The sequence below is a fragment of the Loxodonta africana genome, chromosome 6, assembly GCF_030014295.1.
Source record: "Loxodonta africana isolate mLoxAfr1 chromosome 6, mLoxAfr1.hap2, whole genome shotgun sequence".
Classification (NCBI taxonomy): domain Eukaryota; kingdom Metazoa; phylum Chordata; class Mammalia; order Proboscidea; family Elephantidae; genus Loxodonta; species Loxodonta africana.
The window spans coordinates 43,481,961-43,495,396 of NC_087347.1; the positions used below are offsets into that span (position 1 = coordinate 43,481,961).

Genomic DNA, 13,436 nt, shown 5'->3' on the forward strand with positions numbered 1-13,436 from the left:
CATTCATAGTGACAAGGTGAGGTGCTTTAAAAGCAGCAGCCTCATAAGGTACATATTAAATTGGTTATTATTCTGAGTACTGTAACACTGACTTTTAAATTTTCAATGACAAAAATTTTACCTTATTCTCTTTACAATAGTCGAATTACTTTTGAGGGCTACCAAATAGTTTCTTTATTTCCAAAAGTGGCAAAAGTAAGATAATCACTAATTGAAATGCAATCTGATTTCATCTAAGCAGTTAATTAAATGGTCCCAAAAGACACAGAGAAGAGATTAAACAGTACTTCCACTTACACTGCATACTGCTGCCATCTAGGATATTTGTGGCTGAAAGATCCAGAGAATTAGGCCTCTGTGCTCTTCTGGGCTTTGATGGCCCAGGATCTGGTACTGTGCTTGGAACACCCTGCGTAAGAGCATCTTGCTCTGAACATGGATTACTGTTGTTGTTATTGGAATTAGTTCGGCCACCTTCTAAGGGCCGCTCCCGCCTGTCCACAAGACGATCCAGGACACCTTCATCATGGCTAGCCTGTTGTTCTCGTCTCAGTAAAGGTTCATGTTCATCAGGACTGGAATTAATATTCAGCCGAGTATCCTCACCAATGAATTGACTCTGCAGTATTTCTTGGGCCCTATGTGCCACTGTGTTGGCTGTCTGGCCAGATGGTACTACCCCATTGGCATACTGGGTTGTGGCAACATGTGAGTTAATGCTGTGGTTTCTACCTGCCACTCCATTCATGGTGACTGTCACCACATGAGGTTCTGCAGCATTGATTGTATTCATCTTGGCAACTCCAGTTTCTACTTGTTTCAAGTTTGATTTGTGCTTGCTGCCAAATTTCAGCCGAGGCTCCTTTGTTGAATTTTTGGTGTTCAAAGGCAAACTAGTAGGTCTCTTAGGAAGGTTTTGTTGCTTGGGGAGAGGATAAATCTGAGTAGGTGGGACATCAGGAATTAAACATGCTTGGCCATTTGTAGCTTGTGTGAAGTCCTGCTGTCCAGTCACTTCTACTGCGAGCTTTATGAGTGGGTAAAGCAAGCTAGAGCTGGTACTGCTCAGTGGATCTGGCCCACTGAACTGTTTAAGAGAATGTTCCATGAGATTCTCATCAGAGCTTTCCTTGAGATTCTTATCAACTTCTTTTGGGTCTAGCTTGTTAGTCTCCAAGTCTTCCTCCGTCAGCTGTAAGCAGACAGGTGTTGGCCCAATTGGCTGTGCAACATTTGTGGCATGCAGATTTGTTTCATCTGAGTATGGCATCTCAGATATAGTGGTCATGCCAGTGCTGGGAGTGAGGCCAGTGGTGTTTGTGGTTGTGTTGGTAGACAGGCTGGTGACACTTGTTTCAGGGCTGGGGATTCGTGCTTGTGCTTGCTGTCGTTCATAGTTAATTGAGTTTCGGTTCTTTTCCCCTAAAGTCAAAGGTGTGCTGGACATTGAATGCTCAGAGGAAATATTCTTCACAATGCTGTCAGTGTGATGGATAGAGTCTTCAATGTATGAAGAAGAAGAATAATCTGGATAAGGGCCAATCTTTGGCACACGCCTATTATGTGACAGGTTGCTTAAAGAAAGAAAAAAAGTGTCACATTGAAAAAGCACATTTATGACAAACTGTTCTCTCCAAGTTTACCACCTCTGATTTTAAAATCTGAGCTACTTTTTATTCTATTCACAATCCATATTATTTTAAATGTTTTTAAAAATTTTAATGAAATAACCAAGTATTAATTAATAACTTGCTAGTGTGATAGTTTTATGTGAATTAAGCCCAATGAAAAACCTATGTGGATCTAGATATTTTTATACATATTCACTATTTTGGTTGACAAGGGTTAATTTAAAAATCTCCCCATAACATCCCTAAATATACCTTTATGAACTATATAATAAAGATGCCTGCACAACCAGACATTTAGTTCCGTAAGAGGAGGAACCATGGCATCTGTTTCTTTTGTACCTTCATAATTCTACATACATAGTGTCTCCTTAACAAATAGGTTATCAGTTAAGGTCCAATGGCCAAAGGGCACAAAGAACATAAGCTTTTAAGTTGTTCCAAAGTGTCTCCATTAGGAGGCATAATCTAGCAATGGAATACATTTTCCAGGGATAGTCTGAGCCATGCACATGAAAGGCCTAGAGTATAAGGCAGAATGGGACACTTAGATAAAAGATCAAGGATTCAGAATTGCTCTCCAGTCATCAGGGTTCTTCACAGTCATGGTCACTCCTGACAGTGATGGCTCTTGAGCATCACATTGTAATATGTTTATATTATTTTTAAAAATCTGTTTAAAATAAAAACCAAGGGTAGCTTTAATTAAAACAATGAAGGTATAAACACTGGGAACATTAATAGACACAAGTGTTTCAGGAGAAAAGGAGCAACTGAAGGAGAAGAAGTACTATGAAGGAAGACTGATTAAGTTATGAGGCGAATGAGGAGGGGGAAGAAGAAAAGCTGTTACATGGCATGGGAAAAGGGTGCTAAGGAGGGATGGAGGGTAAGAACCCATAAAATAAAGCCTATAGTGAGAATGAATTTGGGATGAGCTGATGATCTATGATTTAAGGGAAATTATTTAGTCATAACTGGAGATGAGCATGCAAGGGGTAGAGCTGGATAGCACAGGAGGCAAAGGATGGCCAAAGCAAAGACAAGCAACAAGGGTTTCTTACTTTCCAAGAAAAGTTCAAAAGTACTTAAGGTAAAAGTAGCTGACCCTTAAGAGAGATACAAATTGCATACTACAGCAAATAAAAATATGGGGATGAGGGGGAATGGAAACAGAGGACTGTCTTTGTGTGTGTAGAAAGTGAGAAAATTTATATTAGAATTGTTGGTATCTACCCTCCTTGACTTGATGTACAGGGTTTAAGGATTTATATGCTGAAGCCAATTCAATCTAAACGTTAGTAGTACAAATCCAATTTTTGGCCCATAGTTCATAACACAAATTGCTCAGAAATTAGAACAATAGAAAATAACAAAGAAACTGATTCAAGAATTCAGTGTATTTTTACCTCAGTTTTTTCTTACAACCCTTTTCTGGATACCTTTGTGAATTTTTTTTTAAACATGTATTGGATAAAACAACATATTCATAGGAAGATTTCTTTTTCCAAACATAGAACAAAGAATATAGATGATACAGTCTGAAATTTCCAAGTAGTAGGAATTAAATAAAAACCCTTTTATTTAGAACCAAAAGTCATAGTTCTAACAAAGAAATGTTTCAAAAATAATGTTTATGATAGGACAGAAAGACCTTTTAAATTGCTTTCAGGTAAAATTTGTAGTATATTCTATAAGAGCGAGCCCTGGATAGGAAATCTAGAAACCTTATTCTCCGGTGAAACAGTGATTAGATAGATACATAGGCAAGTTCATGGTCTTATTTCCTTCAAAAAAAAAAAAAAAGACAGGAGGATGGAAAAACAATAACAAAGGATAAATGAGACAATATATGTAGAAGTATTTATAAACTTTTTAAAACTATGAAAATGTTTTACCTTTACTATTTTAGGTAAGCTGGAACATTAATAGAGAAAGACTATTCTCTTTTACTCTATCTTTAGATATAAAAAAAAAAACAGATTCCATCTTATGGATGGAATAATAACTCATACCAGAAAAAAAAATTTCAGTAGAAAAATGAGACTATTAAAAGAAAAATTATAACTTTAGATTGTATGAGTTAATCATTGCACTCAGGCTAGTTTAACAGTATCTCCTTCCTGTTCTTTGGTCTCAGTTTCCAATACTGATTGATAAATGTCAAACCCTTCAGTGTCTTACCGCTCGTTCTGCATAGCAGTAGACATTGGATTGACTGTCGGGCTCACAGATTTGTTTCTTTCCCAAATCATCATAAGTTCAGCCATCCTCTCCTCAGCACACTGGGCAGTCAGCCGAGCCTCTGCATCCTGGTCCCAACAGTCTTCGATTGTCTCCTTGAGTGACCTCACTGCCTGTAATACAAAGTACGTGCTAAACGGTGTTTTTGTTTTTCAAAGAATTTGTATTGAGCTTTTGAGTTTCCAACATGAGCTAAAAGAAAATCCACCTTCAATATTTTACATAGCTATAAAAAATCTTTTAGTCTTCAGGTTTTTGTAAAAGATCACTTTTCTCAAAAGGTGAGAAGCAAGTAAAAGCAAGCAAACTTTAACTCCCTGAAGAAATATCCACAACAGTGAACGGCTATATAAGTTAGAGATGTTTATGTCATTGTTGTTGACATGCAACAGTATTATTTCAATCGATAGCCACCAATATCACTTCAAAAATAAATTTCGAGTTTCATGGATTTTTGGCACCACATTAGCCTCAATCTCCAGGTGAGCTTTCTCTTTTACTACTAATCAAGAGTGCTTCATCTCTACCTTAAAGCTTAAAGGTGTGCCATCTTCTTCTTTAAACTAGTTTGAATGGTAGTATCAAAAAGAGTTCCATTTTGTAGTGTTCCTATATATTAGCAATGAACAATAATCTCCCTTTTTTGGGAAGATTAATTTTAACTTCTTTAAAAACCAGATTTTGTATATTTTGGTGGACCTCATCCAGAATCCCTTCAGACTCATTTGTTTGGGTTTGTCTTCATTATGCTTTAAACTTTTCAACTACTCTGGTATTTATACTTCCTGTATCTTTAAAACATTTACTTTCACACATATGATTTTAGGCTGTGATTGCCATATTTAGGTAACAGAAATACAGGACGCCCAATTAAATTTGAATTTCAGATAAATGATGAATACATTTTTTAGTGGAAGTATACTCCATGAAATAATTTATCTGGCAACCTAGATTCTTAAATGTGACATCAAAAGCATGGCCCATAGAAGAAAAAAAAATGGTTCAATTTGACTTCAACAACATTAAAACCCTCTGCTTTTGCAAAGGGATTGTTAAGAGAGGTCACAATCTGAGAAGTATTTGTAAATCATATATCTGAGGAAGGACTTTTATCCATGATATATAAATAACTTTAAAACTTAATAATAATAATAAACTCAGTTAAAACATGGAAAAAAGACTTAAAAAGACATGTCACTCAAAGAAGGGACAAGGATGGCAAATAAACACATGAAAAGATGTTCAACATTATTAGTCATCATGGAAATGTAACTTAAAATCACAATGAAATAACACTACGCACCTATTAGAAACCCTAAAATTAAAAAGACTGGCCAGACCAAGTGTTGGGGAGAATGTGGAGAAACTGAGACCTCCATATACTGCTGGGAATGTAAAATGGTACAAACATTTTGGAAAACCATTTGGCAGTTTCTTAAAAAGTGTAACATATACCCACTATATGACTCAATCATTCTACTCTTAGGTATTTACCCAAGAGAATGAAAGCATATGTCCACACAAAGACTTGGACATGAATATTCTAGCAACTTTACTTGTAAGAGCCCAAAACCAGAAACAACCCAAACATCCATAACCAGGCAAATAGATAAACTGTAGTCTATCCACCATACAATGGAATAAACCAAACCAAACCAAACCCAGTGCCGTCGAGTGGATTCTGACTCACAGCAAACCTACAGGATAGAGTAGAACTGCCCCATAGAGTTTCCAAGGAGCGCCTGGCAGATTAAAATTTTTTTTTTTTTTTTTTTTTGGTTAGCAGCCATAGCACTTAACCACTACACCACCAGGGTTTCCATACAATGGAATACTCGGCATTAAAAAGGAATAAAGTATTGATACACACAAGATGGATGAACTTCAAATAATTATACTGAGTGAAAGAAGCCAGACAAAAAACAACACATACTGTACGATTCCATGCATATAAAACTCTAAAAAATATAATTTCTAAAGACAGAAAGCAGTGGTTGCCTGGGGATGAGGAGGGAAGGAGAGAGGTGGGAGAAAAGGATTACAAAGGGTGACAAAGAAACTTTTGGGAGTAATTGACATGTTTACAGTCTTGATCGTAGGGATGGTTTTAATGGTATACAGACTACCTAGACATGTCAAAACTTATCAGATTGTACACCTTAACATGTGCAGCGTATTTTATGTCAATTATGCCTCTTTAAATGTTAAAACATTTTGAGGAAGGGAAACAAGAATGGAGAAAACCATAAATATTCAGGCAAAATCAGATGAATGCTTTGACAGGGGACTCTAACTGGTGATATAGCAAAGAAGAATAAAATGAAACCGGTAGATACGGAGAAAATAAAAAATATTTAACATTTGTATAAATGAGTTAAAGGAGCCATCATTACTAACACTGATGATAAAAGACAAACAGAAAAAAAAAGAGGGATGGGAACGTAATACAAGGAACTTTGTCTTTTTTTACTTAATGGCAGTAAAATGCAAACTGGGGCTCATTGGTGTGTCAAGAAATCAGCTTAGTGGGTTGGGACCAGCATTTAAAACTACGGGTTTGAACCAGATCAGTCCAGTTCAACCCCCTGCTGAGAATTTGAATTTCTAACAAGTTCCCAGGAAATTATACATAAGAATCACCTGCGGATCTCATTAAATGTTGATTCTGATTCAGTATATATGGGGTGGAAATGCAGAACTAAGACAAAGGAATAAAGACAAACAAGACAATTCATTTTAATAGGGGAAAGAGAACAAGCCAGCATTTTAAAGACATTAAGAAATGAAAGGATAAGAATTTGGAAAGGATGAAAATATGGAGAATGGTGGTGTGGCTGAGCAAATTATACCTAAACAAGCTATTTTTAACATCAACTTGGCCAATGATTCGTTTGTTTTACCAGTTTAAAATATTTTAGTATAAAACAACAGCCCTAAATTGTGTGATTGTTAAAGCAGTATATTTTCATTGTAAATTCTGAAAACCACTCTTTGCATTCATTAATATTTGGAAGATTTTGAGTTTTATTAATTAAAAATAAGCTTTTTTAATTACAACACCACTATGAAAGCAAAAAAAGTCTCTTTTTAGACAGTGCTGTATTTCTCCTTTTATAATCTACGAATGTGCTATCTAACTCCAGAACTGGACTGTCACTGCAGAGAAGCTCTACTGACTGTAGCACACTAGATTTAAATGCATTTGTTGGAAATGAACGAAGTTTTACTAATCCCTTACTTAGAAACCTACTCTAAATTGGGAGTAAAAAGCTTTCAGGTAAATATGCATATAAGGCATATCCTGTAGAAAGTAATGGTAGGGTTGCCAAGAGATACTTGAAAATAATGGATCCTATTTTTTTTTTTTTTTTTTGACCAGGTGAATAGAACAATGTAGGGAAGATGAAGTTGCATACTAGAATAAAATTTCACAAAGAGAATTTTCTTTGAGGAATGTTCTACTGTGAGGCTGGCCCCTCTAATTAATCCTGATAGAGGATTCAGCCTCTTGCCTGCTGCCAGGGACCTTGTAAGGGTTTGTCCCAGTTCCCATAGCAGGACTACAGTTTGGAGGCAATCTTGGGCATAGGTGCTTGGTAACAGTTCCTTCCATTACCTCATACCTGAAAAGGATTTTAATCTCATTTGAAAGAAAAGGCTTTCTTGAAGGTAGTCTACTGACAAAGACGACCAACGAAGAAAACACTCAAACTAAACGTGTATGGAAACACATAATGTCTCTCCAGCCTCTCTCTGACATGTTACCACATCACCTACATCAGGATCCAAAACAAAAATTTTCTAACCCTAAAAAGACAACCTAAAATTGAAATGTGAAAATATACAGTAAAATTATTTAAATTGCCTTTTTTTTGGTTCTTCAAAGTCAAGAAAATTAATCTGTATTGTGTCATGAATTCTAACACCTCCAGAGATACAAAAAATGCTATTAAATTCTTAAAATGAATAAGTAAACAATAACAATTTTTAGAAGTTATGACTGCGGAAATTAAAAATTTAATGAACGGATGACTAATAGAATGGTAAGGTGAAAAATAAATCAGTGACTTGAAAGGTAAAGCTGAGTAAATCTTGAACAAGTCAGAACAAAATAACAGAAAATTCAACAAAAGAATTGAAATCTGAACATCAGGCAATCTAATTATTTGACTAGCGGGAATCCCAGAAGGAGGCAATGGGAGAGAGGAAATAATATTTAAAATAACATAAGAAAATTCCTCAGAATTAGAGAAAGTTCTGAATTTTCAAGCTGACAACATGTCCAGTACCAACAAAAACATCTGTGAAAAGATGCAAGCTTAAATACATTCAGGTAAAATTTCAAAATTCCAGAGATGAAGTAAAAGCCTTAAAAGCTTATGGAGAAAACGAGGATAAAATATATATAACAAGACAAAAAACAAGGGAATGAGATGGGCTGGCATCAGAATTCTCATTAGCAAGGCTGGATACTAAAGGTCAATGGAGTAGTTTGTTTCAAGTTGTGAGGAAACTTATTTTTATCTTGAAACCATCACCTAGCTAAACTATTACTCAAGTGTGAGGGCAAGACAGAAACATTTTTGAACATACAAGGATTCAAAATATTTACCACTCTTGCATATATTAACACACATTACTTAAGGAGAAACTTCATTAAAGAAAAAAATGATTTATAAGAAAGAGAAATAACACAAGATTTTTTAAAATGTTGCTTCTGAGTAGAATCTAGGAAAAAGGAAGATGACAAGAAATCAAAGAGAATCAATCTCTTGGATAGTGACTTTTGAAACATTCTCCCTCAACAGGCAGGAGCTTATAGTACATAGTAACCAACAGAAAACCACAAACCAAGCCCGTTGCCATTGAGTGGACTCCAACTCATAGCGACCCTACAAGACAGGGTAGAACTGGCCCACAGGGTTTCCAAGCAGCAGCTGGTAGATTCATACTGCCTACCTTTTGGTTAGCAGCCAAACGATCAACCACTGCATCACCAGGGCTCCACAGTAGTAACTAATATAGGATTTATATTTCCTTCTCTAGGAGTCTCAGCACAATACTTTATTGTGCAGTGAATATTTACATAATCATAATTCTGCAGAATTCTGACTTTTTAAGTTTAATTTTTACATCAACTTATAGACAAAACAAAGCTCTGGTGCAGCAGGTTAAGTGCTCAACTGCTAACTGAAAGGTCAGCAGTTCAAACTCACTAGCTGCACTGCAGGAGAAAGATGCGGCAGTCCTCTTCCGTAAAGATTACAGCCTCGAAAACCCTATGGGGCAGTTTTACTCTGTCCTACAGGGTTATTATGAGTCAGAATTTACTCGACGGCAACAAATATGATTTTTTAAAAATGAAAACATAAATGACTTAATAATAGATATAATATTACAAAACTGGGAAATGATTAATTAGAGATAACCTAAATAGGAATAAATATATCATTTAAAGTTTTAACGGTAACTTGTAGAAGAGGAAATTAAAAAAAAGAAGATGACTGCTAAAGAGGGTTACTTTGGGAGAGTGGTGGTAAAGATAGGTAGTCTTTTCCATTTCCTTTTTAATATTCTATTTAACTTGTTTTTTGTTTATCATGTATAGGCATACTTTAATTCTTTTAAAAAATTGTTTCAAAAATAAGTATAGGGCATTCTCCTCAATCAGGAGTAATTAAATAATTATGATACATTACACAATGGAATATTGACCAAATGGAAAGAATGAGACAGATATTAAGTGTTGACATGAATGTGTCCAAAAGTAAAAACAAAACAAAAAAACTTCAGAAATGACAGGGATAATAAGACGATTCTTGCTCTTTCTGTTGTTGTGTGCCATTAAGTTGATCCCGACCTAGAGCAACCCTACATGACAGAGCAGAACTGCTCCACAGGGTTCCTAGGCTGTAATTTTTACAGAGGCAGATCGCCAGGTCTTTTCTCCCTCCAAGCCACTGGTGGGTTTGAACAGCTGATTTTTTGGTTAACAGCTGGGAGCTTAACCTTTGATCCTACATATGCAAAAAGTAAACTGTGGAAGTGCATGTGTGTGTAAGTGTAAATGTTTGTAAGATTTTTTCAGCGTTATAGCAACAATTTTACTCAAATGGCAGGAATCTGAAGAGACTTCAGTGTCGTGAACTGCATTTATAATAAGCAGAATTTATAGGCTATCCCTTGGTTTCTATTACCTAGCCTAAATTTCTATTAGCCATTGAATCTGTATGTGCTAATTAACATTTCTTGTTATCACTCTCAAGAGAAGATGGAATTTCAACAACATTTAAAATATTAACATGTTAATTATTCCGGCTGCTAATCCAATCTGGTGAACTTCAGACACATCCATTAGTCTCTCTAAATAGTACTGAAACTAAACTAAAAAAAGAGACTTCTTATATTGAAAAACTTGAAAACATGTAACATTATAAAAATCAAGTTAAATTGGATTTCTGGCATTAGGCAACCCTAAAAACTGTTATCATTATTAACAGTCTATTTTTGCTTCAAACAACATTAGAACATATTCAGTCAGAACTCCTGTTTTTAATAATTTAGTTTTTTCTTACCAGGCTATTTTCTTTCCAGGCTTCTGGGAACTTGGGTCTCTGTTTTTCCCTGGACACCAGAACCTGCATATCTTCAAAAGTGGGGTGGTTTCCAACTTCTGTTTGAAAAGCCATCTGGTATTCTGGTACAGATTCACCTGCGTATTTTTAGAAAAGCACAGAATAAAATTTCCAGTTATCATAAAATGATAGAATAACAGGGTATTTCTTATACCGTATAAGCAAAGACATTGTGACAATACTTTTTTTTTTTTTAACTCCTTCAGGCACATATAGAAATCCTAAAGAGACACTGTTGTAGGTTTAATGCATTATTAATAAATGCTTTACTGACAACAGTCTCAAAATGTTTGTTGATGCGATGGTTAATTCTATGTGTTAACTTGGCTAGGCCACGGTGCCCAGATGTTTGGTCAAACACTAGTCTAGATGCTGTTATGAAATAGTTGCATGTGATTAAATTATTTGGCCTGAGGTACAGTAGATTATACACTACATAAGTAGGTAAAACTTCATCCAGTCATTTGAAGACCTTAAGAGAAAGAAGGGAGTTTTGCCTAGGCTTATATTATACCTCCAGACTACAAATAGTACCTTTCCAGAACCCCTCCACTCCTTCATTCTTCCTGCTGCCTGACCTATGGATTTTGGAATGCAAGACTATAGAAATCTCCATTCTATAGCCTGTCACCAGACCTACAGATTTTGGACTTGCCAACTCCCACAATTGTGTGAGTCAATGCCTTAAAATAAACCAATCTCCATCTCCCTCTACACACACATACAACTACACACACACCTTACTAGTTGTTTCTTTAGAGAACCCTAAGACAGTAGATAAACCAAAAGGCAGCTTAAAGGATGAACTGTTGTTGTTAGTAGTGGTCAGGTCTATTCTGACTCATGGTGACCCCATATGTTACAGAGTAGAATGCTCCATATGGATTTCTTTTTGTAATCTTTTCTTTTTTTTCCACTCAAGCAAATTTTATTTATTTTGAGAATATTACCACTCAAAATAAGTAAAGCATATCAGCGCTATAGCAATCAATGTTTGGGCTAGCCATTATCCAAATATCAGTCACATTTAAATGGAAAATTGATAGATTTAAAGGCATCTTTACAGATCACATGAAACATCTAATAGGACTATAAGTACCAATTATACTGTCTACCACACTGGTTGTAATCTTAACAGAAGCAGATTGCCAGGCCTGTCTTCCAGGCCTTTAGGTTAGCAGTCAAGTATAAACCGTTTAAATCACCTAGGGACCTAAGTGATGGGCAGCTATTTTTAAAGGGTTTCTAACATTATTAAATGTAGGGGATAAAGATTATTATATACTTAAGATGCACTTAGAGCCCTGGTGGCGAAGTGGTTAAGAGCTCAGGCTGCTAACCAAAAGATCGGCAGTTTGAATCCACCAGCTGCTCCTTGGAAACCTAATGGGGCAATTCCACTCTGTCCTATAGGGTCACTATGAGTTGGAATCAACTCAATGGCAACCAGTTAAGATGTACTTAATACTTCAATATATTCTTGAACTCTGATCCCACACAGGGATGTGGGCAGTGAAGATGGGGAGAAAGTCCAAGTTCTAGTACAACAAATATGTCTGTAAAACCAAATATAAGTGAGTAGGCTGTACAGTCACCATGTCTCATTTTGTCATTAACTCTATTATCATCCAGCCAGGTGGTATCAAATGTCACAAAAATTTTTATGATAATGGCCATTTTACAGAAAAATCAATATGCTGGTTTTTTAAAAAAATTCCTTTTAAGAAGAAGTATTTAGATCAAGAATTTTAAATGTCATTAACCAGTCCACCACTGTTTAATAACCTCATTCATCACCAAATAAGCACAATTAGCTGCTTATGATGAGAGGCTTCTGATTTTTATAAAATGTGATAAAATTAAATATATTAGTAAACATGGAGCCCTGGTGGTATAGTGGTTAGGAGTTTGGCTGCTAACCAAAAGGTCGGCAGTTCAAATCCACCAGCTGCTCCTTGAAACTCTATGGGGCAGTTCTACTCTGTCCTACATGGTCACTATGAGTTGGAATTGACAGCACCTAACAATAACAACAACAGTAAACATATTGAGCCATGCAGATGACCTCTGGGACCAACACTTAGAAATCCAATGGTCTAGTCGAAATCTTGACCAAGAACATAGGAAAACTCCTTGCCATTCTCACTAGCCCATTAAAAATGATAGGATAAATTAGAAGGAAGAACACCAGGATGAAGGATAAGGCATTTAGGTTTTAATCTTGGCTTCATCTCTACCTTGGAAAAGTCATTTAACTATTCTGTGATTCAGTTTTCCTGTCAGCAAAATGGCAATGTCTGCCTTCCTTATCTCACTCACAACGGAGATAATACAAAGTTATAGTGACCCAAATGTCACTACAAGTATGTTCAAAACATATAATTTAAGCTTTGTTTCTACTTGATTATCCAAAATAACCCATCAATATTTGCCCTCCACCAATATTAAAAAATATTTACAAAGATCAATTCTGTAATATATGCAGTATAGCCCAAGTTTTTTTTGAAGACTGTTGTTTTTAGTTGCTATCGAGTCGGCTCTGATCTTATGTATAAACACTGACTGGTCCTGTGCCATCTTCATGATCACTGGTATGTTTGAGTCCCTTGTTGTGGCTATTATGTAGTGCCTTTCAACCTAAGGGGCTCATCTTTCAACATTAAATCAGACAATACTCCATACTGGAATACTAGGCTATCAAAAATACAAGTGATATTTTCACATAGTCTAAACATCTAAGCAGATACTTGTTGTTGTATGTCGCTGAGTCGATTCCAATTCATAGCAACCCTATACAACAGAGTAGAACTACCTCACAGGGTCTCCAAGGAGTGGCTGGTGGATTTGAGCTGCCGACCTTTTGGTTAGCAGTCTGAGCTCTTAACTCCTTTGCCATCAGGGCTCATATACTTACTTCTGATTAATAACC

General features: G+C 35.9%; 1 protein-coding gene across 7 annotated transcripts in view; it reads right to left on the minus strand.

Moving 5' to 3' along the window:
• BMPR2 (bone morphogenetic protein receptor type 2) overlaps positions 1 to 13,436 on the minus strand; it is a 154,250-nt gene that overhangs the window by 11,786 nt on the left and 129,028 nt on the right. For all 7 annotated transcript variants that reach the window (XR_010322251.1, XM_010602429.3, XM_064286803.1 and 4 more), the window contains 3 exons: positions 10,448 to 10,584; positions 3,813 to 3,985; positions 298 to 1,574 (listed from right to left, as the gene is read on the minus strand). Coding sequence is in view for 6 of the 7 variants with exons in the window: in XM_010602429.3 (XP_010600731.1) it covers positions 298 to 1,574; positions 3,813 to 3,985; positions 10,448 to 10,584 (1,587 nt within the window). In the remaining variant the exon portion in view is untranslated. The remainder of the gene's footprint in view (positions 1 to 297; positions 1,575 to 3,812; positions 3,986 to 10,447; positions 10,585 to 13,436) is intronic.